Source organism: Euwallacea fornicatus, chromosome 23 (assembly GCF_040115645.1).
Source record: "Euwallacea fornicatus isolate EFF26 chromosome 23, ASM4011564v1, whole genome shotgun sequence".
Lineage (NCBI taxonomy): Eukaryota > Metazoa > Arthropoda > Insecta > Coleoptera > Curculionidae > Euwallacea > Euwallacea fornicatus.
Window position 1 is genome coordinate 1296535 of NC_089563.1, and position 27311 is coordinate 1323845.

Genomic DNA, 27311 nt, shown 5'->3' on the forward strand with positions numbered 1-27311 from the left:
ATAATTAATATTGTAGAATAGTTTTCTTAAACCAAGTATTTTTAATGATATCACTTAAGTATTCTCACCTACATCTAACCATTGACTATTGCCTACAGAATTATTCTATGAATGTCAGGTTACATCACTATTTGTACTATAGTGAGCCGACTGGTCATCATAATACTTTGTTTTTTTCGTAGGGAAGGCGCGAAACCATATAAGGTGTGATAAGGTACAGAGTCGTATTTATAGAATTTGAGCCCTAAAAAATGTAAACTAACATGAACAGTTAATGAAATACGAATTAAATATTTAAAATGGTGCAGGAGCATTGGAAAAAATTCATTAAAATATTAATTTTAGACAAAATTATCCTGTGTTGAAAAAAAGCTATTATTTATATGTCTCAATTTTTTCTTTGAGATTTTAGACTATTTCAAATCAATTTCAATTTGAATTTGGATAAAATTTTATATTTGGCTCATATAATTTTGTATGTTTTTCAGCAGGACTGTGCTATAACTGTAGTTTTAAGGCTTAAGTATAATCCAATGATGTAGAAAACTAATTTTTGACAGTTTATATACTTTAACTTTGACTAAAATTAGACGAAGATAATTGTATCTACTGGCTATAAATAAAAACCTGAATTGGTGGTTGATTGATTTGAAAGATTAAAACTTTAATACCACCAAGAGCTTCAGCTAAAGCATCTAGATTGTCAGGAATATACAATGAACCTAGTTAGAGTTTTGAAGATTTTAAATAATTTTAAGAATAACTTAAGCAAACAAGTTTGTATCAGCTGTAACTAAGTTCAAATTCTATCAAAATTTCCTTCTAGACGTGCGTCCTTATTAGTTTCAACTGAAATTAGCCTTAGAAATCATTTTAATCATTTAAGAGAATTTTAAGGATAGACTTTATAAATTTTGAGAATTTGCGTGAACTTTGACTTGAAGGCTAGTTAAGATTCGAATTCTGTTTTAGGAGTTTCTGAAAATATAGTTACACGAAATTTTGAAATTTTTAGGAATGCTAGATCTTAAGCAATATTTACAAATTATAGATCGATTTAAATAATTTTGGATTAAAATGTTCTAAAACCGGGATTAGTAAAAAAACGGGCAAATTTTTATTTATCAAAATATATCAAGTGAACTTTATAAAAATATAATATTGATGAACGATTTTTTTAATTAAAATTTAAACCCATACTGATGACAACTCTTTGTTCCTATGTAAACTTTAATTTCATATAACAGTGATAGAAAAATAATATATTTCATTATGCACTAAATGACACGCGTTCTCGAAAACAGTGCAAAAATTTAAAATTAAAATATTAAGTTAAACATTTACCCACAGTTCAGTCTTATTTATAAATTTGCAAGAATATAAAAAATTTAAATCACGAATTTCATAAGGCACCAAAATTAATCTATGATTCTGAAGTAAGACATGTTTATACAGAAAGGAAGTTATTAGATTAATTTTAGTCGTAAATAATGATAACTTTTTAATTTACAAAATGTTTGTGATAATCGTCAATTAAATTTTCTATAACTTTTTCTATCAAGTTCAGACGATATTCCACAGAAATAGAATGCTGAGTGTATCCTATTGTAGAAGACGTTAAGTAATCCATTTTACATCATACAGGGGATCGTACAATCTATTAAAAATCACCATGTATAACGAAATTAATATAATACATTAATTTTTGAAACAAAATACTTTTAAATTTTCAAACACGTATATAACATAATATATTATTGTTTTTAATACTATTTAACAAATACATGGCCAAAACTTTATTTGTACATATCAATATCAGGTAACCTACTGACTTGTATCTTACATATACACATACTTTCAAAGATAAGTGGATTAATATCACCTAATCTATCTTGAATCATAGACATTATTATACATTTGTTACATATAATAATATTCTTATAATGAGTTACTGTTTTAAAATCTCCCTTACTTGCATGGAAAGACTTCTGGCGGTCAAGCTGGACACCACCGGTTTGTTCGACACCTACAGAAGAAACGTTATACAAAAGAAACACAATGAAATGTCAAAGATACGTACATCCGAACTTTCAAATTTCTTCCTCAAATCCCGAACTGAGATCTGAATACTATCCAAATCGTCAATTGATGCAGTTTTCTGGAAGGAATTGTTCTTATTTAGCTCCTCTTCGTGCCACTTTTCCAACACCTCACTGACCGCATGTTTATTGGCCATTTCCGCAATTTCTGAGCATTCAGATCCGTTTGCGGCAGTTCTTAGATGATCTGAGTGTAAATAATTGGGAGTAATGCTGTTTTGACGAGAAGTTTCTAGGCTTATTTCCGCGGACGAGTCTACATAGCGTTTTGGTGTGTAGTGCTTGTGAATGTTCTGGTGATAGTCGGGCTCCACTGGAACAAAATGTCCATGGGTCTTAAAGGCAAAATTCCGAACGTTGGGGTCTTGATATATCTTTGAAATTATCGTGTTGTCTTTCCTAGGAGGGATAGATGTAACTGATTGATTTTCGTCAATAGACAACAAGTCTTCGTGGGAACTATACATCCGTTTAAAGTACTGTGCTCTCGGTGTTAGAGGAGGACTTCGCGTTACTCCGTTGACCTTAACTTCGCCATTACTAGCAGAAACCACCTCAATGGGGCGAAAACTTGAATCAGACTGTAGCGAAAGCAAATCTTCTTCAGAACTAAAAAACGACATTTTCCCAGTCTTTCCAGACTCAGCTTCTGAGGTCAGCCCATCGTCAGAATTGCTTTTATGTCCCTTATTTAGGTTTTTTTCTCTGTAATATGTGGGGGAGATATGCTCTTCTATACTTTCAGGACTCTCCTCTCTACTTTGCAGTGAAAAGAGCCTGACTTTAGGGTCTTTGTATATCTTCGAAATTAAGGTGTTATCTTTTCGTTGGTGCAACACTTTTGGTTGATCGGAAATTAAATTTGATTCACTCCCCTGCCTGTGCATCTGCAAAGAGGAGTAATTACGCGACTGAGTGGCCGTGGTTCTGGGAGTAGGCACAGCAACCTCAAAAACTTCCTGCTCGTCATTACCATTTGAAAGAGATTTATATGAAAGTCCTAAAGGGGTGGCCTTAATTGGTATATGAACATCTCCACTCTTAGATGTTTTCACCACCTGAGAATGCTCGACATCATATGAATTTACATAGCTCAAATCCGAGTCTGAGGTGGTTTTAGCTTCAGTGGAACTCATGCTGGATTCCTCCTCGTCAACTGGAGTGACAATCGCTTTTACAGCTTGATGAATTCCATTAGTTTCTCTTGGAGGGGGTAAAGATTTGGGTGGTTCCGGAGGTGGGTCACTGCTGATACTTAAAATTGAAGGTCGAGGTGGAGGTACTACTGTGGGAACCCTTGGAAGAGAAATTTCCTCAACTTCGATAAATCTGCTGGGCGGGGGCAGTTTCGGTATTTCGGGAGGGGTGCCCGAAGATCTGGAATCTTGGGGTTGTGATGGGGGGGGCCAAACTACTCCATTCACCTACGAGGGGTTAGCCGTTATTAGTCACAAGTTGAATGATGTTCGTTGTTAATGGTGAATTTTAATAAGATTTGGCATGGAAAGTATGTATTAAGCATGTGATCACGTTCCTTTATCAATATTTCAATGAGTTAGTTTATGCAACAGTTAAGTATTAGATGTGTTTTTGTTGTGAAACCTTATCGTTTGTACAATGATTTTGAAATATAAGGTGTAAGATATCATTAAGGAGATATTTCAGTAACCGATAGTATTCTGTGAAATAGTAAAAAATGCTAACAGTTTCATGGTCAAAACACATCGTTAGCGATATACAGAATGGCAAAGTTTCACATTTTTTCTCATGTTTTGCATTTATTTTCACGTGTGCCTTGAGTCAAATTTTTGAAATTTCGTACGCCTATTTTCTTAAGATCGTCTAGAAGAAAAGTCAAAATTGTCGATACCCTCATACAGGATGTTTTTTGGATCATGCATTTTATGCTTTGTATTTTTTTGAACCCCCTATGAGAATCCTCATAGCAAATTTAAAATTCTTCTTCAATTTTCTAATTTTTTAGGCTCTTACAGTATTTTTGTATGTTCCACAATTTTCGTAGGATTTGCAAAAATATCGATGCAAAATAAAAATATAAAGTAAGGAAAAATTTTGTCATGCGCATCAGTTATCAACTATCTGAAACAGTTCGTAACATTTAATTAAATTAAAAAAAATGAAAACAAAATTATAAAAACTGTTGGAAATATCTTTTAAAAAATGTGAAATTTTGCCGCCTTGTATATTGAAAATATTGCGTTTTGACCATGATATTAGATTTTTTTTTGTTTTCCAGGGTATTATTGTTCCCTGAAATATCTTCACGATGATATGCTATACCTTGTACATAGAGCTCTAAGGGAGGTTCTTTCAAGATGATGTCCAATTAATGGTATTCTCTTAATATCTAGGATGCGACTTAAGCTAAATAAATGAAAACTGGAAAGGAGTAGAGTTGGCAGAATATGCTATAGTACATAATTTCTTTAAATTTTAACAAAGAAAGTAACATTTTTTCTAAAGCGGTGGCCGTTCCATAACAAAAGCAGGTCTTTCATTCCATAAATGAGTTCCATAAATAGGACTAATATCAATAATAGCTGCTCTACTTCTAGAGCTACAGGGCATAGCTTAAATATATTTAAGTGTCCTCATCTCCTTAAGATTTTTTGGTTATACAGTAAAATTAGAAAAAAAAATCATAAACACGTTAGCAAATGTTATCTTTAAATAACCCATTACATAAAACTGTGCATTTGATAATTGGTTACATACATACTTATTTCAGTTTAGTTTACCTGCTAGCAAATTAACAAACCTGATGAAAAGCTTTTAAAAGTAACAAAAAAGTTAGAGAAACTCACATTCCAACGTTATTCTCATGCACAGTTTAATAACATTTTGTAGCAGTATTTAGCAAAGATTATAAATATCGATTAAATGACTATTTTATCTATGATATACCACATTTTGAAGGATATTTGGCCATTATCTACTAAATCAATATACAGTGATCAGATAACGCTTTGCGAAAAATTTATAATTAGTTGTGTAGGCAGTATTAAAATTAGTATTAATTAATTGCAGGAAAATGCTAAAAAAAACCTATTACGGAACTCAATTAGGATATCAGCAGATAAATCATATATGTAGTTCAAATGTGACTTCGCTGTAGCGGCATATTTTTTACTGCTGTATCGATGTTGTTAGTCGTAACCCTATTAAATGTTAGTAATTGATTAAGTTAGAATCTGCAAAGTTACCCCTAAGCCACATTCACACCTACCCTAATTTCAATAGGCGTTTTATAACTAAAACACATACAATTTTCAAATACAATTATTTATTTTAACTATAATAACTACAACATATTAATTACTATAGAAACTGCATCAACGAGATTATGGCTGTAATTGGTAACTTAAAAGTTTACTGGCACCCAAAACTGTTGGCACAGTATTCAATACACAAAATCCATAGTATGAATATTCGATTTAAAGATAATTCTATAGATTTAGTGGAAAAATGCTCTTTATTAAATTACGTTTAGTCCCTTCTTTTCTCATTCTACCGCCTACACAAACGGACAAATAATACATGCCCCTATTATATCGACAACATCCCTTCTACGTATTGCCTTCATTAGGAAAATAAAGTAAAGGATTTTGTACGAAATTTTTACTAGAATTTTTAGGAGAGTATAAACGTCTAGGTAAACTGGTATAAGTTGAGATTTCTTCCAGGTTCTTTATTTGGCTTTCTAGACTTACCTCGGTAGATTGCTTTCCTCCTCCGGAAGGCTTTCCTGCCAGTCTGGCATAGTAATCGGGGCCATAGCTGAAAGGAATAATTGTGCATCTTGAATACGTCATGCGTGTAGCAAGGGATTGAAATACTCAAAATTTAAACATACTGAAATTTAAATGTTGACATTTACCCTTGACATTTGTCAATTGTTTCGTTTTGTTAAAATTGCGGTCGCGATTTGAATGTTTTCTGCTGGGGAAAATGGAACATTTTCTATTTTATATCGGTTTTGTTGCGTTTTAATGATGCAAATTTTAAATTATGTTTAATAATATCTCCAAAAGCGTCTTAGATAAGAAGAATTTAGAGAGTGTTAGTGCGTTAGAGAGTGAACGCGTTAAAACAGAAATCGTTTTTGGGGTCTCTCGAAAGCGATCATTGTTCTAGTAGTAGTATAAAATAAATGATTGCCGGAAAACTTCTACAATATGTTGGGAACATGTTTATGACAATGGCCAATAATGGGTAAGGGAGTTTCATTTTTATACAAACTTCTCAAATGTCCAATTACCTTTACGGGGACCACCGGTCATCTAATTTCCTAATTTTTAATTGCTAATCCTTAAGGAGTTAATAACATTATTTAATGACGCGGTTTATTCACCTCCTTAATCTTTGATTTCCAAACTATTGTTACTTCATAACCTTGAAATTTGGAAACTTTTATCAATTTAGGATTATGAATTAGGCAAACAGTTCTTAACACATGCACAGCGGGAGAAGGATAATTGTTATTTTAGGTTTAACAAATATAAAATACTCATAACTTTTGCTTGGGAGAATATTCATTGCAGGGATTGTTGCAAATTATGGATTGGCAGAGTTTCAAGACAAATAATTGTGAAATAAATGTTATAGTAGCGGGTTGTGGCTATAACATTTTTAAAAATTAGGAACTTGCATAAATCAACTTATGAGTTACGAATTAAGAATAAAAAGTTGGATAAATCCGGTCTGGTAGAGACCATTGTGTCCACTTAGTCCGATGTTTCGTTTGGTTCCAATAGTTTGACACACGCCCGACCAACCTGAGTTAAATCAAGTTTAAGCTCTCCATGTTTTTCTTTCTTACCAGATTGTGCGAGAAGAACCTTATTGGGCATAATATCAATATAATACATGTTCTGGAATTAATCAAAAAAGCTAATTCGATTTTGGACTTTATTATTTATTACCTATCATCCATGACATTTTTAATACTACGAATTTCATCAAACAGAAGAGTTTTTCATTGAATAATCGCGCGATAAGATAAACGAATTTTCGGGATTAGTTTTGTCGTTTTATAACATAATAAAATTATTTATATTATCTAAAAATAATCTTTTATAACTACGGCAGATTGAGGGTGGCATGTGTTTAGAAATAGGATACCAATTAGTACCATGTTCTTTGCAAATTATTTTTAAAAATGTTTAAAAAGGTATAGGAATGACATGCTAAGACTTCATACTTTTGTAGGTAGAGGTCAAATATTTGAGACACCTCTGTAAATCAAAATTCTTGTTATTACTGTATCGTGGGCGTTCTAAATCTCATGTGAGAGCAATTATCTCAAAACTTCGTAGAGGTAGAAAAATTGTTTAAATGCACTGTTAGATGTAGGCCAATATATGAGCTAAACATTTTCAACATACAAGGTGGCCTTAAAAAGGTGCGTTAGGACTCTACTTTGCTTATTTGCAATGAGACCCTCTCCATATTTTCACATTTTTGGATTTGCTTTTAAGTTCTAATGACAACACTTTACGTAAATCAGTCTATAATCCGCCTCCGTTGTATAACTTTTGCATCTAAATCGTTCTTCTACTTCCCCCTTTACCCCTAATTGCTTTCACATAAAATCTTAACCAAACTCATAATATTACGAGTATAAATGCATAACCGTTTGAGGACTTTAACCATTTGGTCTTATCCCCTCTTTTGTGTATAATTTCTATCTACTTACATGTGCGGGGTAGGCCGCTTTTGTGCGTCTTCAGAAAAAATTTGCAGCAATGATCTGGGCATACTGCGTACCGTTTGAGACTGAAGCAACAAGGATCCGACCGTGTAAGAACACCGAATTCGTAATAAGCGAATTATAAAAATTATAAGGAAATAATGCTAATTGTCACTTTGATTTCGCATTATCTTATCGTTGCACGTTAACATAACTTTTATTTGAAAATATGAGTAGGTGTATAATTATTTTATCGTAATCTTATTTAAAAGTAGTGATGTATTATATGTAAAATTATTGACATCGTTAATTTATTATTTTGTCCATAGACGAACAGTTTGCGAAAAGTGTCGAGAGAACATTTAGTATTTAATAGTCAAAGTATTGTAGCAGTATTGAGCAATCGTTATTTTGGGATCACTGTTAAAGTAAAATTTCCTCAAAATCACAACAACTTTCAGTTTCCAAACAAGCACTTGACATTATGATGTCATTTGGAAATATCTAGGGAGTTGTTTGTATTAAATTTAAATCTGTAATCTCAAGGAAAGTGATTGCTATTGTTGTCGTCGAGTTCGCTTTAATTTTTACGGCTTTGAAGTGATAAAAGAGTTAAATTTTCTTTTACGTACACAATAATGCCACCATTGGCGTAAATAGATACATCTCGTCAGGATTTTGATTATTTGTAGAAGGCCCCTACATCACTTGGCGTAAAAGGATAACATACCCATATTGGTTTAGGTAGCCCGATCACAACTTTTCAAGGTACCAAGTTCTATCCTCTATGTAATTATATTGTATTATTGATAGCCATATTAAAGGTATGCTGTTCACCTTGCTTAGTTATATTGACCAATCGAGAGTAAACATCTTCATTGAATAATAGTATTTTTCCGGTTACCACACCACGTAAATTAAGTAACTTGACAATTGAATTAACTTATTACAGTAATGAAAGGAAATCATGCAGTTCAATAAAGAATCGAAACTTCGACAGGAAAGAAAAGATGAATACAGACCATTGAAAGGAAGATAGTATATCCATTTATCAAGACCAATTTTCGCAAAACCCGATGTAAATAGACAAACGAGAAAAAATACTAACCTGCTAAGGCTTGTATTACTATTAGATCGTTTAATCCTTTTGTCAATGCTTTCTCTCGTGTACGGATTGTGTTTCATTTCGATAGCGTGAGTCCACTTTTCTTTTTCTTTTTTGCTATAATTTCCTCCTAAAATATGTAATTGGTTTATTTAACAAGAATAAAAAATATGAGTAAATGGCGAAGGTGGCAAAATTACTGTACTTTACCATACTTACCAATGAATTCAGCAGCTGTCTCATTTTCTTGTTCTATCGAATTACTGTCGTTAAATTCTCCTTGAAGGAGTCGTTTCTTGTCACTGATGAAAAATACATTACAATTAGTACGACCCTAATTTTTAAAAATGTTTATATTCACCTTTTATGTGGAGTTGAACTCTTGATCTCAATTTGTCGAGGCAGCGAAGCATACTTTTCTGTATACTCATTCTCCTTTTCCATATTAATTGATGCCGACAAGAACGAAGAATAATCCACATCTTCAAATTAAAATTCTTCATACTACTTTACTCCACCTTCTAACTACTTACTGTCATCATCCAAAGAAATATCAGTTTTCCGAACTTCTTGGGCATCAAATGTCTTCTGTTCCTTCCCATTGACTTCTTTCACTCCTGAATCAGAGGACGATTCACTCCTTCCATCGGCGTTCTCGTTTGGTTCAAAACTGGGGGCTTTGCCTCCTCCTATAATGTTTTTAGATTGGACTAAGAGCGAATGGGTGGTGTTGGGCTGAATATATTCCTCATACGCAGATCCGACATCTGATAAATCTGATGTATCATCCAGAGGTTTGTCCCCGATTAGTACCTATAAAGAGATTGTGAAAAATAATAAATGAAGTTTTTTATAGCAGACCTTGGCGTCATCTGACGGATTCGGTACAAGCATTGGAACTGGGACTGGCGAATTCGTTCCCTGGAACTTCCTCTTCTGCAAAAACCAGTTTGATTCACTATCGTTAAATAGTGAGGAACTGGACCGCAAGTATTCCTCATCTTCATTTTCAGAATCAAAATCTTCGACTTCTTCAATGCCTTGTTTAATCTGAATAAAGTTTAATGTCATTGCTTTTTGGCGGGGAAGGAAAACTTTACCATAAGGGTAACTTTGTCCACATATTTTTTGGAGCCCGGATGGGGGCTGTTGTGTAGCCACTCTTCCAAGCTGGACACTGAGGAGGTATCCGGATCTGCGGTCTTCCATTTGGAGTCCAAAGACTCCTTCCCGAAAAAATATTCTTTATCGTCTCTTTGCTTCGATGACGACGATAATCGACTTGAGACGCTGTTAGCTGAAGACGATGGCAGGTTGTTCTGGCAATTGGTCACAATCTAAAACGTAGGTTTTCGGTAAAATGATAAAGTTGTATGTTTACTAACCCTTTTAGTTCTTCGTGTTTTTTTAACTGAAATAGTGACCACCGCCATGTAAAAATACATTAGATAAACTTAAGAATACATAGTAGGTTTAGGACGCCATTGCAGACAATAATGCGCCTTTGTAAAGCTTCTGATTTTCGGTCTTGACTTAATTCAATTAAATTGAGAGAGTAAAATCCAGTGGCGTAGCATAGAAGGAAGAAGATTTTTTTACCTTGTTGATGATGGCTGTTGCCAAAAGATCTTCGTAAGACCCATTTGTGGATTCTTCCGAAAGGTTTGTGGGATGAAGTCTGGCTTGCTGCAACAAGGGAAGATTCACAGCTTCCCTTAAGAGTTTTTCTATCAGTTGCTTTAGGGCTGCGTGGGCGGTGCATGGTGATTGGCCAACTACTGGCAAATCTAAAAAGAGAAAACATGGTGGAAAACATAATATGTGAATATTTCCGAACAATATATAGGTAATTATAATTAGACTTTGATCTATGAAACAATGGTTGCGTTGATTAAGTAGTCCCTGCCACTTACCCAATACGACTTCAACGAAATAGTAAAACCCATATAATCCAGCACAAAAAAGAACATACAGTGTCACTAAAACACTAACGAAAACAGTGAAAAACATCTCACGATTTGCACCACCGTCTCACAGCTGTTGCGTAGGTATTACTTTTGTTGTGATTTGATGAGAGGGATTACTTAAGTAAAACAAAAAATCATATTATCAATTATCGTGATTAGAAAATTTGCACATGTACTTTCTTGCTAAGTGTAGTAAAATCGATGAGGTTTTCTTAAAATAAACATAAACTGGTTAGTTAGACAATATACGTCAAAGGCAAATTTGCTTTCGTATAAAGTACAATTAAATGGTTAGTAAAGATACCATACTATTTGAAGGTTGTATGGTTCGTTCATTATTTAGTAGATGCTATATAAGTAAGGTACTTAGTAATTATGCGCGAAAAAGCGGATGATATTTTTGTAAATTTCCATTTAAGAAAGTCGTAAATTTTATAATTGCCAATAAATCTGTCAAAGCCATTTATTTTTAAAAGTTTGACTAAGCATAAAACCTCTCGGTGTGTCTCAGTAATAATATTATCTTTTGGTACTCATATAAGTATCGTTTATCTGTAATTCAATTATTAGCTAATGTAAGGTAATGAGACATTTTTAGAGTTATTGTAATAGTCGAAGTCATCATTTTTATTCGGGTTCCCGTCCTTTATCAAGATATTCCGCCATTTACGAAGGAGGAGCTAGAGCCAGCCGGAAAGAAAACAAAGAGAAAAAATAACCTAGATTTAGGTAATATAAAATAACTAAAATGATAATACTTAGCTACACAAAAAATTGTTCGGATATGTTGCTGAGTATGTACAATGTATGGCCTATGAGAAGTGAATTTCCAGAAATATAAAAGAGACTTTAACTAATCCGGCTGGGAGATGCGATGGAAAACACAGACGATATTAAAACTTGCCTCAGACAATTTTTGTGAAAATTACTGAGCAAAGCCTTTGAGGCACTCCTGGCAGCATGTCTTGAAGTACAGTTCGTAAAAAAAAGATCTGTTTAACAAGAGACTGTTCTGATCAAGAAATGGGTGGCTGTCTTAATACGAAGGTTTACAGGCACAGACAATTTGGTCCTTCAAGCCCATTGAACATTAAAAATTCGTTTGACTCAGCTTCATGAAATGGCATTGATGCACGATGGAGTAGACAAACATACTTAACGTTCGAGAATTACATCTCGAACATTCATTTCTACCCTTTCCCGTAGATCATCAATATTTGGTGGACGTTCACGCTCCTTGGTACTCCTCGGTGTTATTTATACTTGCTCTTATGCACTACTCTCTACCGACTCCTTCGGCTGATCCCCAGTTCCTCCGATACTCATTCCTCAGTATTGATTGGCAAATTCCAATTTTATTCTTCATTTTATCAAATTCGGCAACATTTGGTTGGCTTGGGGATTCAAAATTATGAAAATTGCTTAGCTTCAATAATTTTATCCCATTAAACTTTCAAAATAACCAGTAGTGATAACTGTAGCTAAACCGAAGCAGCAACTTGGAGAAGAGTTTTTCGTTTATGGCAGAATTTTCGCATTTGCTATTTTTCAGCTTCTACTTCATAAATTTAACTGGTAGGCCATAAATGACAAGAAAAGAGGTACCTGTCTAACGGTATGTTTCCTATCGAAAATATCGTGAATCATCAATGTGTACTCATTTAATGGGCTATAAATAATACTTTTGATTTTTGTCGGTTTATCGTCTAATTTTGAGAAGCGCGAAGATCAAAATGTACCATATATTCCGCGGAAAGATTTCAAATGTAAGATTTAATGATATTAACATTAAATTAATAGTGAAGAAACGTTACAAGGTAATCATCTTTGATTTCATATCGAACAATAATTTTTCAAAAACTACAGTTATAAATAATTACTTAAATGCATTCTAATAGTTTCGTCTTTCATTTATAACCTTGAAATCTAACCTGCGATCCGCGTTTTAGTCTAAACATGAAAAACTTGAATATTTTTTATTAAACAAAATATCAGCTTGCCGTTTGAAATTTATACAGGGTGACCAATGGTCGGTACTAGTTTAGATGTTTTCAAAAAATGGGAAACATTGTCCTTCTAATAATAAGCAAATATAAGTAATTCCACACGTTACACACAGAGATTGTTTAGGAAAGCTCCACGAATTTGTAAATAAAGTGGTTTTACATTGTACAGAGTGGCTAAAAATTAATGCGTTTACACTGCACTTGCTTGGAGAGCGTGTTTTAAACAACACTCCCTGTATATTAGCAAATTCGATTTCCTTTGAAACGGGGTGTTATGCTCTTATACGGACACATTTTACAAATAAATTCTATTCTGTGTATTCACTTTAAACATTGGAATATTTTGGCATACTTACCGAAAGTGGATTTGGAATGTCAACGTGATTCAAAACGCTATAATTGATCAGAACGGTTCTGTATAACCGACATATACAAGGTAGTCCATTTAAAACAGTTTATCTGAAATATCTTGAATTGAATTTTTTTTTTTCGGAAAACCCCGAGACACGTCAATTTTACTTTTAAGAGAGACATTTTCAGATCATCAAATCGTAGGTGTTGAGTCATCCCCCTAAACGGGGTGGCAACCCGTTCAAGAATTTCAAGAATCTTAACTGGCACGAGGGAGGCACATCAAATCAAGGGTATCCCAATTCTCTTTACAAGTATGTTGAAATTTTTTTGCTTCGCCTTTAAATATAGTCAAAAAACCGTTTTAAACCGTCGGTAAAATAAATCGAAAAAAAAAAAAAAATTAATAATGTTTTATTTAATTAAGTGTGCAAATTGCGACTCATTCACTTCTATGCAATAATAAAGTCTTTGTTCAACCTCTTCTCGAACATTTTGTAACATTTCGGAGGTTATTTCATCACATGCTATCACTATTCGGTGGCGAAAAACTTCTAAAGAGGTAGATTTTGCTTTATAAATAATAATTTTCAAATAATCCCATAAGAAAAAGTCCAATTGTGTTAAATCAGGCGATCTTGGGGGTCATTCAATGAAGCCTCTTCTACCAATTCAGTGTTCGTGAAAACGTTGATCTAAAAAATTACGTACATGAACTGCATACAAAATATAAAAAGTTGAGATTAATCAATATGCTTTTTTCACCAATAACCTCACAAAATTGCATACGGCGATTTGGATTATCTTCATTGAGCTCATGAATGAGGTGCATCTTATACAGATTGAAATGATGCTTTTTCAAGATCCTCTAAATAGTACTACTTGGAATGCCTGATATTGCTTCCAATTCTTGGGTGCTTGAAATAAACTTTTCTTGATTTACATGATCAAGTTCAATAAGTCCTAAAATTGTAATCTTTGCAGTCTCGTTGGTAACGGTGTCGCTTTTCACGTTTTTTTGTTAGTAACGGATCCAGTCTCCATAAATTTAGATATTAAATTCGCCGCACATGGACGGCTCAGATTCATACCGGGATGCTTTCCATTAAAAACTCTTGCAGTTTCTCGGGCAATCTCATCGTTTTTGGAAATAGACGGTGACAAATTTCAATTCACTCTGCAGTGATGTAAACCATGATACTTTGAATCGCTGAATGATTTGACAAATTTTGCGGTACAATTTTGATCAGTGTAAAATTGGAATGAAACTACCCGTTCGATGCTAACAAAACCCATCACCTTATCTTAAGCATTCGGTGACAAACATAATTTTTTATAATATTGGCGAGTATATTTTTATTTAGTTTAGGTCATTTTTTTCGATTTTTTTCAGCGATGTTTTAAAACGTTTTTTTTTACAATATTTAAAGGCGGAGCAAAAAAAATTCAGCATATTTGTTAAGAGAATTGAAATACCTATGATTGGATGTGCCACTTGACCCTCCGGGCCATTTAAGATTCTTGAAGGGGTTGCCACCCCCTTTAGGGGGTGACTACACCTACGAATTTACAATCTAAAAATGCCTACGTTAAAAGTAAAATTGACGTGTCTCGGGGTTTTTCGAAGAAAAAAGATCAATTCAAAGTATTTCAGGTGAACTGTTTTAAATGGGTCACCCAGTATAAGGCATAGAGGGTTTAGATTGATACAGCTGTGATGATTGTTTTTCCATCTTGAGGAATTTCTTCCAATCTTTTAGTTATTCCGGCTACCTATGGCTTGATTGCCTATATTTGCAAATTTTCAAAAGAATTATCTGTGTCATTTTGCGCAAACTTTTAATTATCGAGTTTTCGTGAAAAGGACTACTCCATTTATTTCATCAAATATTATTTGCTAGTTACAGAGGACCAAAGGTCCCACATAAATTCGTTGAAGATTAAAAGAAATATTTTTTCTAGAAATGTTGGAACACGTCAAAAATTGTTAGTTGTGCATTTTTTGACGTAACCGGTATGTATACAGGGTTGCCGATGTAGTATATAAATGATTTTTTTCTTTTTTTGTAATGTAATTCCATATATGTATATTATGACGTTTCTGAATTCGTCGAGGAATTCTGAATATATTTCATGTCACATGTCCATGCCTAAATTCAACAGTTCTCAAAAAATATTATAAAAAAAATAAATAACAATAGAATTATTATTACTTAAAAAAATAACAATACAAATTACTGCAACATAATGTATTCAATCTTCGAATTGTGTCCCGCTGGTTTCTTGGTGGTGGACAAGCCGCAATTCAAAATATTCAGGAACTTTTCTTATCATTTGGCGAGGCATTTGTTGAGCTCCTTGAGTAATTTTATTTTTTAACTTTTGTTGGGCTTATTTAAATACATCTTATACTTCAAGTAAATCCATAAAAGGCCCATAGGGGTGAGATGTGACGATGGTAGTAGGCACTCTGCTCCCTTCATCCGAGCTATCGATTGGCTTATTATTATTATTATATGGGTATGTTTCATGAAATATGTACGGAATTTCTCAAAGAACTCAAAAACGTCGTATTATACACAGGGTTTTATGAGAAAAAAAATGAAAAAGTACTTTTTCTACCACACGGGGAATGCTGTATACATGTCCGTTACGTCAAAAATCCAAAACTAAAAACGTTATTGGACACGTTTGAGTATTCTCTTGAAAAATATTTCCTTAAATTTTTAACGAATTCATGCGGGAGTTTTGTTCTTCCATGTACAACTAAAAATTTACCTTTGTCGCTCGGTAAGAAACTTAACTATGTCTACGATTGATCTGATACCTGAACTAACCCTCTTTATCAAATCAACATTACCATACACAACACCTTTTTTGGATTCACTAATGAATAATAATTACAACCATTTCTCCATTCACACGTTTTGAAAACACACACAATAAAAGAAAACGAAGTTATTAACAAGAAGAACGCGGTCAACACGTTTTATTAAGGCTTCATTCGCCAATACTGAATGAATAATTCCACTGCGAAATGTTCCTATAAAGACTTGATTATTGTATAGGTGACTTGAAGATAACGATGGTCAAGGTGTGCCTGATGTGTGGCGAAGTCCATTATTAGAAATACTTATACCGCGATCAACAAAAAATTGTTTAAATTTTATCACCGAATTTCGACGTAGAAAACTTGTTTTGCGGAGATGAAGTAAGGACGGTCAACAAATGGGTATTTTAACACTTTTGAACTTTAGATTAAGGTTCATGTACGTCTGAAATTATAATTTCTTTTAACACAAGACCCAAACACGTCCTGTATAGTAATAAACTTATTGGTTTAATGATAACATTAATTCTTGCATGTGATGAAATTTATGATGTGGAATAATGGAATCTAAATCCATCGAAATACCTTCATGACCAAGACCACCGCTGAAATTTATATTCAGGTGACGTCCTTATAGGTGTCCATGTAAATGTAAACGCAGGCATAGTTAGGCATTCTAGTTTAATCGATGTGTGTGCTTTAGGTCAAGATATATCGTGCGGATCTAAATTACTCCCTAAGTTACTTTTCAACTATTTTTCATTTAATTCTTCAAAACCAGCATGAATTAGGTCTATTAGTTTTTTTAAATGTTGCGTATTTCACCGGTAGGACACCATGGCCGATTTTTAAAAATCGAAACGTAAGTCAAGTGCCGCCTCAAGTTAAGTTGTCTTTAAAAAATACATTGAATCGTGTATTTCGAATCGAAATCAATGGATTAATTTTTGAAAAAAATATGTTTAAATTTGGTAAAAAATGCAATGCGAACTTAATTAAACGATATGTACAAAATGAAAAAGCTTGTTTGTTCATGTGAAATTGGTCTAAGTTTCGACTTTGTGCCCAAAACCGTCGTTTTTGTAACGTATAATGAAAAATTGTTGAAAAGTTAACAGCGGGGAGGGGAAGAGGAGTAAGTTTAGGACCGCTCGGTACACTACGAATTCAAAAGAATCTGAGTAGTGGAAAAATTTCAAAGTTTTAAAATTAAAAATGTGCATGTGTGTGTGTGTGTGTGTGTGAGAGAGAGAGAGAACCTTATACATGCACGTGAGTGTCTGGTGTTCTGATCAAAATATGAAAAACTTACTGGACATGGAAATGTGTAAAACCGAGCTTAATTTTCTAAGCGTATTACTTAGATCCTCATGGTATCTGTCAAACAGACCTTCATCTGAAACAATAATGCTTCAATCCCCAATTGAAAAACATCCTGCATTAGTTTCAAGATCAAGGGAATATACTCTGACTCATTCTAAGACAATAATGGAAGCGATAAGTACCGCTTTGTGATGCCAGGTTACTTACAATGACGATCAGTGTACAACATGGAAACACTAGCATTATCAACATTTTCCCCTAGCAAAACAGTCACCAATTTCTCGATGAAATCTCGAACATGTTCTCGTTCTAATCTTTGCAAAGTATCCAAGTCTGAATTGGATCTTGGGTCCTGGTCCATCATCGCATCACCCTCTAAATTTAATCCACTATTTTATCCAATACTTTTAATTAATTTAAGTAAAAATTACCTCGAGAATTAAACCGAATTGCATCTGAAATCTCTTGGAACCACAATCCAGACGGTTTCAAGCACTTCTTGCAAATCCATGTTGAGTGATTGATGAATTTTGAACATTTCTCAGTGCAGACTTTGGCGTCACATTTTGAGCATCTGACCAAATCGTCGTTCAGTATATTAATACTTGAATGGAGATAGGTATCGCAGATTTCGCAATACCAGTCGAATTTCTTTTTGTCAGACCTGGAAATTAGTAAAAGAATTGTTGTGAAAATTTGATTATAAGTACAGAAGTATACGAACTATAATTTTTATCCAGCTGTTTGAACGCACTAGGTGGTCACTAAGGGTGATCAGATATTTGAGGGGCTGAGTCTCTGGATTGATCTAAGACGAAAATGTTATATAAATGTATGTCCGAAAATGAGCCGTTTCCGAGATACAGGGTGATAAATAGAAAAGAGTTAAAATCGTAGGACACGATTAAAAGCAATACGAATATGTTTAGCATGGTCAATTTAACCTCTTTAACAAATTTGCCATTATTTTCAGCATACATTTTCAATGAGGCATTTTTTTCTCAAAAAATGACTTATCGTATCAAAAAAACACTAGAGACATTTTTGGTGTATTTTGAAACGGTCACTTAAAAAAATGTTTCTACTTTGGAAAATACCGGTGGAAAGTACCCCCCATTCTCCTATAAGAGTCAGCATGGTAACCCCTACACACGTGTATGGTTATAGATTTTTCTTTAAATAGAAAGAAAATGTGCTGTTTGGACTACTGTGTAGGTATACCGAGTTTCAATAAAATATCGTGCGCCATTTTGAAAATACGAAGAAAAATTTTTTTTTTTTCTTGATGGCATTTAACGCTCTGTACGTCGGAAACGACGCGTTTTAGGACTTACGTTTATATAACATTTTCGTCTTAGAAAAGTCTAGAGAATCGGCTCTTTAAGTATCGGAGAACCCTGTACATATAAAGCTGACCCACATATGGAAATATATTTTGATTCTACCATGTAAATAACAACAGAAAAGCGTGAGAAATGTTCTAGCTTGTTATACGAGTACTTGACCTAGTGTAGAATAAAATGTAAATAAAAATAATTTATCACTATTTTGATAATCATAAAATCACTCCTAGTACCAACGTCAAGTGTATTTTATTTAAGTCTCTGTGGGTGGTATTCGATATTGCGAGTACCAGCGACGCCAAGCAAGTAGCGTTACCTCCGCTCCTCCTTAAGCACCCGATGTAATTACAGCAGCAACAAACGGTTATGTAATATATTATTTAATACCGCAACCCAAGTTGTGCTACTTAGAGAAGATAGAAAGTTCATTTGTGCGCGATGTAATCTTTTTCATGTCCAATATTACTCTTACTTTCGTCGCTGAGTGTATTGGTGCTTGAGATATCACCTACTAAATGCATCCCTCGGAAAGAACTTTTGATCTCGAGCCTTCTAAGAGCCATGGAACTCTTACGTGAAAGTGTGTTGTGAAGATGTGGATTGTGCCATTAATTATCAGCATACAAGGTGTAGGAGTACATGCAGACAACCATCCAGGATTCGTTAGGGCTACGAACACTACACATTTGGACGTATTCATGTTGCTGTTCTTATTGTGCACTTTGGAGGTGGTGATATGTAAGATTATGAGCTTTGACGAGGAGAACGAGATTCATGGATCGCCTTCGTTAGTGCGCAGATCGCCATTGGCGACTTTCTTTGATAGAGACTGAAACTGTAGTAAGCTTGCCCTTTAACACTTGTATATCGGACATAAAATTAGTAGATATGGTGGTAGTAAAGATGTGTTTGATTTTTTTTTGTGCCTGCTGCGCTCCATGCGAATTTTTCCTGTTGCCATTTCTAAGAAGCTTTTACCATTTCTTAGATCCTTATCACTGTTATCCCTATCGGACCCGCTGCAAACAATTAGCACTGGTAGAGGAGAAATGTTAACGATTTTTTTTCTTTCGCCGAGAGTTCACCCAAGATCACTCGTCCTAATATCCGAAATATGTTAAAATAATCGTCAGTTAAATGAAAAAATAAATACCTTTTCGGACGCCTGATAAATCGAAACTAACGAGATCAACGAGCGTTTAGGTCCTTGCTTTGATTGTAGGAGTGACACAGGTACACCGGAATCGCGCCATCATTTGACGGCCATTGATCCGGAAACCAACTATGAACGCATACGAAATTTGCGTAACGGTCAGTGTGGGATATGTGTAACATTAGGACCTTTTAGAGAAAATGTTAGTGTCACGAATACGAATTAGAGAGAAAGGCATCAATCCGAGATACTCTGTACTACGAACGCTTTAAGGTTTCTAAGTAAACGGAACACGTCATTGAAATGAGAAAAAGTATTTGATTGATGCAAAATTAATGATGATTTTTTTTTTCGTGAAAAAATTTGGGCTTCGCATACTTTTTTTTATTAAAAAAATTTCTCCGTTTCAATAATAAAAATGCTTATCGAAAATGATCTCTACATGACGTTGTATCACTACGAAACAGGATGGAAGGCAGCACAGTCTATGTCGCGATTTCAACGAATTTTTTGGCGAAGAATTAAGCAACCAACAAGTGCAAAGATGGTTCAATAAGTTCAAACAAGGCGACGTAACCCTTGCAGTGGAAGCTTGAAGAGGACCACCATCCGACTGCGATGACCAGGCACTTTTGACGGCCGTGGAATAGGACCGCAGCCTGTCCAACATGCTGCCAGCCCAAGACCGCAATGTCCACGTGCGGCGTCTGGAGCGACTTGGAAAAGTGTGGATATCAGCTGGATGGGTCTCGTACGAGCTTTGCGGCAACAACAAAGCCGAATATGTCCGTATTTTTACCAAATCGAGCAAACTACCTGTCTGAAGAAGTCTCATCACGGATGATGAATTATGGTTGTTGTTTAAAAACGTCAAAAGAAGGCAGGTTTGCGTATCGCTAGGTGTTTCTCTCAAAGGGATACCGAAAGACGTCCACTGCGAAGACAGCTCCAGACTGAGCGCGCTGCGCTGAACCGAACTGCGCCGCGCTTTAAAATATGCAGCTCAGCGCGGAAGGGTGCTGAATGGCGCAATATGTTTTAAAGAACAAAAAAAATTCTGGCTTGGTTCCAGTTGGCTCGTGTGCACACTTTCTTAATTAAAATCAATAGGCAAATTAAAATCGTATATAACGTACCTATTTACGACCCCATCTAAACCAAACGCGCAGAAACAAACATATTCCTTTGATGTACCGACACTTGCCGGACCATGTTCGTAGACTACCGTTCAAATTCAACAGGCCGCATTGCGCAGTGCAGAGTTTAACAATGCAGCGCGTTCGGCCCGGAGCCGCCTTAAAAGGCCATGTGATATCTTTGGTGAGACAGAAACGGAATAATTCACTAGATCAGTTCCAGCAGCATTTATTATTGGTAGAATGACGAGAATGAGCGGCAACAGTGGCGGATGCCGCACAAAAATGGCAAGCGGTAGATCAGCATCAACAGGGACGTCTACCTGACTTAACTTAATCGTCCTTACGCTGCAATCGAGATGGAACGATCGCGTAAAAAAACCATATTGTCTTCCATCAAGTATGGGATAATGTACGTCCTCACGTTTAACGTCATCTCGTTGAATCTATTTCCAATAAGGGAAGGGATCTGCTTCTACAACCGTCATCTTCACCGACCATAGCTCTTACGGAATACCACGTCAATCGATCGATGAAAAACTGCCAATCAAACAAAATTTACGACGATTTTTGACTACTTGGAGGCGGTGTCAAAGTGTGAATTGCCCCCAATAACCGTGACATCTTTGCTCGCGAAATCGACTGTCTACCAAGCAAATGGAAAGTAGTTATTGAAGTCGACGGTGAACATGCTCCAGAATTTAAAACTGAAATTGCCCCAAGATTGAATCGAAATCACACCAATATTGCGTGAGTATGGTTTTCGTGGTTCTAAAAAAGGAATTCAGGGACCTCGTCCAGCTGGACGCCCTCCCCGTAGTAGTAATGACCGTGAAAATCGATTTCAAACAATAAGGTCTGTTGCAGTAGACTAGACGCGCCCTCTAAACCGTCAGGTGTTCATGGCGACGGTTTATAGAAGAATTTTGTCTGTTGCCCTGCATTCATACCGCTCAAATCTACCACTTCCACTAAATTCATAACAAAAAGTTTCCTGATTGGCCTGGTGACAAGAATGAGTTGGTTGGAATTATCAGAGGAACAATATCGTTTTCAGTGACGATTCGCGATTTTGTTTGTAGGTTGATGATAGTCGTAAAAGGGTCAGATGACACCGAGGTGAAAAAAGAAATATGCGTTTTGTGAACAGAGCCATACAATTTTAACACTTGGTGTTATGGTTTGAGGTGCGATGAACCTTGGCCGAATATCTCCTGTGTTCATTTCAGGTACCCTAAACCTAAATGGGTACGTTAACAATGTCCTGAGACCAGTATTAGTACCCTTTAAAGCGCAATTGGCAATGTTACTTCGGCCTGCACTATCACCAGACTTGTCTCCTATCGAACATCTTTGGGACATGATTAGTCACTGTCCTCGAAATTTATCAAGACTTTAAAAAAAATGTGGATGATCTACCACACCACCTTGAGTTAGCATCGAATAAAACGCCCCAGGAGGATATTGATCATTTGTTATAAAACATGCCGCGAAGTGCGCGTGCTTACGTTACTGTATGAAGCGATATCACTAATTATTCATTTTTTAACTAATAAATGTTTTTTTTCCGAAATTTTGATTAGTTGATACTCTGTTATGAAGCATTATTTTGCTAAAATTACAAGACTTTATTATTATTATTATTCTTAGGCGGAATATTTCATATAAGAGCGAGTGTATTTAAACATGTTTTTGGGAAATTTTAATGTTGTTTTTGTAAAAAAACATCACCGTTATTTTTGCATCAACCCAATACCAATGAGCAGGTGATTTGACAACGAAAGTAAACTGATTTTTCATAGGGCTTCAAACGATCGGTTCAGCCTTATTTACTAGAAAATTATTTAACGAAAGCGAAACTATAGAACAATTAAATGCGGATTTTCAATGGTTTGAATGTGTCAAAACGGAGGCGGATGTCTGCATCCGTACGGAACAGACTTGAAAGTTAATTCAGACATTTATGGTGCCTTTAATTGATTCTTATAGACAGGATTTGCTTTAAAAAGTTCATAATTCTAAGACGTGGATGAATATGAAAATTTATTAACCAGAAAATTTACAGTCTCACACTGATTTTTCACTGATATTTGGGTTGAGGGCAGTGCCTGCATGCAATTGTAAGACAACTCACATTACACTTGTTTGAGGGTTAGAAAACTTTGAATAAAATTCTTGATTACCCAGTTGATACGATACTAAGAATATCGATATTTCGATGAGAAAAATTGCCAACCACACTGTGGAAATCCTGTTTATCATCTTTTTTAGGTTGTTAACTGTTAAACATTCTTCATTCATTTTACACGACCAAATCGTTCCAAATAAAAAAATCATTTAAATATTACAAATGGAGGGCGTCTGTACAAGGGTTGTGGAATTGAAAACTTTATATTATCCTGGTCTCACAGTTATCTTTCAACAGTATCTTTTATTACTTAATATGCCACTGAAGACCTTGATTTCAGCCGGAAAATAATTGCCGCACAATTTAAAATGTGAAGCGTTAAAGTAGCTATCAGTGGAGTCGCTAGAAGGTCTGTAAAAGTGGGGAGAGAACCACGATTAATAAACCGTTCAGAAATATCAATATCTTTAAAACATCAGAAATCAACGGCGTGTCTATAGGAGCGGCAATATGGATACACAATTTATCAGTTTTTCAATGTTACTAAAGTTGAAACGATTTAACGACGTTTTTATACGCTATGGAGTAATTTCCGTTTCGGTTAAATATACATTAAAAACGATCGTGAGCTACAAGAGCTGCAAACGAGGAAAACCCCAGTTTGCCGCAGCCTGTTACGAAAGAGATTTAATAAATGAAGATAATATTAGCAAAAATAATGGTAACATACGTGTGTGTTAAAAAGGAATATTTATAATAATGTGCCATTTTATTAGTAAATTAGGTCTACCAGTAGCTTAGCTATATCCTGTGTCTTCAAAACAGGAAACGACACCAATAGGATCCACTCTTTCAGAAAATTTGCATTTTTGCAATTTTAAACTATCAAAAGTGAGGTTAAGAACTTTTGAAATCAAATGTCATAAATTTGTATTGCCAATGTCAAGATGGGGTTCGCGCATACTCATTTGGTGATTTCCCGGGTTCATTATTATTTGTTCAAACGTTTGCGCCCTTATTGGGGACCCATTTGAATCATTAAGATTAAATTAAAAATCACTCATCTTACCTTCTTCTGATGCCAAGTCCATGTGCAAGCACATAACAAACTCCCGACAATATCCCAGCGAGCACGCTGACTCCAATCCCGGTGGTGACTAACGTCATGCCCTCGGAGGGCATCTTGTACTTGGTCGTTCTTTCGGTGACCACACAAATATGTTTCACGAAGTCACATTTTACGAAAAACGGGATCATGTAAAAAGGAGAACTATGTCGCGCAAATGATGAATCACCCTGTATGGGTCAGAGAACCGTGTCACCCAGATGGTGGTTTATTGGTAGTGCATCCGAGCTCTAGGATGCACTATCAATAAGTCGGCGCTGATGGTCGATAAGGTTGTGGTTAATCGGTTTTCTGGTCTGTGGCAGGTTAATTGCGGTCGTGAGGCACACTTCCTGATAATGGCGTGCAAGAGAAATAGAAAGGAGTAATCGGCAATGATTGGTTTAAGTAAAAGGTATCTTTCATCGTGATAACGTTAATTGGGAAATATGAGTGGTTGAAAGTGTTTTACTGATTTATATATTCCCATCTACATATTTTTAGTCGTAGAAGTCCACCGTGATAAGGGTTTGTTCACGCAGCGAGTGAGAGACTCGAATTAACGTTAACAAATTTCTCGTTTAGGTTGGGTCTGCGTAGTCCGCTTTCATGATCAATGAAAGTTTAATTCTTGCACCAGAAAATACAAATCAATGAGATCCGTGAAAAAAGGTCAATAATACGTGAAACCAATAACTTATTTATTATTTTTAATTTCATACGGGGTGTTTCATAAACATAGTGACAAAATTTCAGGGGATGCAACCTCATAAAAAATATATTTAGATAGAGATAGATTTAGAACTTTGGTCTGTAATCGCTTAGTTTCCAAGATGCAGAATGTTATTTTTTTTTTAATACATATTTTAAAAACGATTCGGGATAAGGATTTGAAATTAGGAACACGCTATTGGGGAATCAATGTGCATGTTCTGGAGTAGGCAGATTATTGGGGTATTTTTAACGAACAATGGGGCAATGGGATGTTTTTAATTAAAAATAGATGGTGCGCTACTGACTTTTTTAATACTAATATATATTTTTTAATATTCCATCAATTCTTAATAAAAAAAGGCTACGTTTTACTATGTACTATGTTTTGTTGCACAAGTAGTCGTTTTCAAGATAAAAAATAATTTCTCATTCCTGTGCCTACCAAAAAACCAGTATAGGTTTCCAAGTGCAAATTTTTTAAATTCTTTAGGAGAAATTGATGCACTTTTCTTTTAGTAGAGGTAAAGGCCATGCAGACAAACGTGTGAAACACACCTCGTCGCAATTTACTACTCTTTTTCTAAAGTATGGTTCTGTTAAATTCTGAGTTAGTTATTCATATAAAAAAGTTGGATGGCCGCACAGACGCCACTGGTCTAGGTGGAAATGTTCTAACTACTACAGGACATGCACATTTATTCCGCGTGTCCCTAATTTCATGTCATTATCCCAAATCGTTTTTGAAATATTTAAAAAATATAAAAAAATAAGAAATTAAACACTGTATCTTGGAAACGAAGCGATTCGAGACCTAACTTTATTCGATTTAAATATTTGTCTTTCTGAACTCTATATCTTTTGAAATTTTGTGGGTATGTTTATGAAATATCCTGCATACCCAATTGAAAGAATTATGTGATTTGGAAAGAACTAGTACAGTAATTAGGCGCTCTAGAAACAAAGTCAAAGAAAAACATTGGGGAATTACAGAAGGGCGCTTATCAATATCTTAAATCTTTAGAAGTTGGAAATAAAAACATCTAAGAACTGTTAAAGAAAGTAACTACGACAAAAGGAGCTGAATGGTAGTCCATTGCTCAGTCTGAATTTTGAATTGTAAGTGCGTAAGAAGATGTCATAATTCTTCTTTACACTTAATATGTAATTAAGAGATTTTATCACATGGTACAATTCATTACAAGGTACACAAATTGTTATCAGATTGGGCTGGAAAACAATGAAAAATAATGTCGGAGATCAAGATGAATAGAGAGAAATGTTGCGCCAGTAGTATCCGAGGTACTTAGATTGCTAAATCTTTGCGATCCAACCAGCCATGATTCGCAATTTTGAAGATCTATTTTTATTAAGATGAAGGGGAATTCTGCATAGAGACAGGAGAAAATAAACTTTAAAATTTACCTACTAAAACTTAATTAAAATTACACTACTTAGTTGATATGTTGTGTCATTGCACATGCGTATTTGAAAATTTTTCGGGCTCTTTGTCAATGTTTAATCCGAGCTAATGACATTATTTATTAACTATAATGTATGTCAAAAATCCGCAGTATCCGCTTTATTTATTGAATATAATGCATGTCAACGATCTCCCATCTTAAACCACAATTAAAATTACTCAAACTGTGTTACAGTACTACCTCTGATGATGCTCAATAATCAGGTCACTACATGGGCTTCACGTCAACTTCCAAAATAATTAAAATTCACTTCCTTTTTGTTCGCACATGCACATGATGTAAATAATTTTTGATGGGGTTGATCGCAAATGCATTAGCAACGTCTTTCATGGTTCTGAGACCAAAGTGGACTGATGTGGTACCTACGACAGATACTTTTGCTGTTGTCGTGTATGGCCTATATGATACGCACCGTATCACTAATATCGCACGATACTGTTTTAATTAAAAAGATGTTGGTTTCACTAGTTTCACTTATCTTCAAATTGACTTTTCAAATTTGTTGAATCAAAAATTAAATTAGAATAGGGTGTTTACGAACTTCTGATAAATCAAACCAATCCATAACCTGCCCATTCCAAAAAAATCAATTTAAAAATTACCAAAAAACCGTTCTAACGGAAAGCACACGCGTACTTCGTCCCGCACTTAAGCACCTTCGCTGCAATGGTACCAAGTACTCAGATGCTTTTAACCGCAATCACGAGATAAGAAAATCGACTACACCCAACAGCAATACGTCGACGTAGCAGCTCGACCTTGCTCAGATAAATTTGCTCAACGGCTGTTATTTCCGTAATCGGAATATTCAATCATGAGAATGAAGAAAGAAGAAAGTATTCATCATCTTTCAGGTGTGC

General features: G+C 34.9%; 1 protein-coding gene across 9 annotated transcripts; it reads right to left on the reverse strand.

Moving 5' to 3' along the window:
* Nucleotides 1-1675: 1675 nt before the first annotated feature.
* LOC136346440 (uncharacterized) lies at nt 1676-27188 on the reverse strand. Of its 9 annotated transcripts, none has more exons than XM_066295582.1 (15): nt 27054-27188; nt 24221-24447; nt 17823-18055; nt 17599-17766; nt 17381-17464; nt 10514-10701; nt 10015-10251; nt 9776-9964; nt 9448-9727; nt 9276-9396; nt 9134-9216; nt 8918-9044; nt 5831-5897; nt 2081-3523; nt 1676-2026 (listed from the first exon to the last, which is right to left on the reverse strand). In XM_066295582.1, the coding sequence occupies exons 2-15, from the start codon at nt 24406-24408 to the stop codon at nt 1949-1951; spliced, it is 3486 nt and encodes a 1161-aa protein (XP_066151679.1). In that variant the 5' UTR covers nt 24409-24447; nt 27054-27188; the 3' UTR covers nt 1676-1948. The 9 variants fall into 9 exon arrangements, with proteins under 9 accessions (XP_066151679.1, XP_066151681.1, XP_066151680.1 ...); XM_066295584.1 differs by having other exon boundaries at nt 24221-24609; nt 27054-27156; XM_066295583.1 differs by lacking the exon at nt 27054-27188 and having other exon boundaries at nt 24221-24948.
* Nucleotides 27189-27311: the final 123 nt, after the last annotated feature.

Excerpts from the sequence above, each read along its gene's own strand:
- LOC136346440 (XM_066295582.1), bottom strand. The coding sequence starts at position 24,408 with ATGATCCCGTTTTTCGTAAAATGTGACTTCGTGAAACATATTTGTGTG. Across the intron at positions 9,965-10,014 it reads TGGACAAAGTTACCCTTATG|ATTAAACAAGGCATTGAAGA; the intron begins GTAAAGTTTTCC and ends AACTTTATTCAG. Across the intron at positions 9,728-9,775 it reads ATCCGTCAGATGACGCCAAG|GTACTAATCGGGGACAAACC; the intron begins GTCTGCTATAAA and ends ATCTCTTTATAG.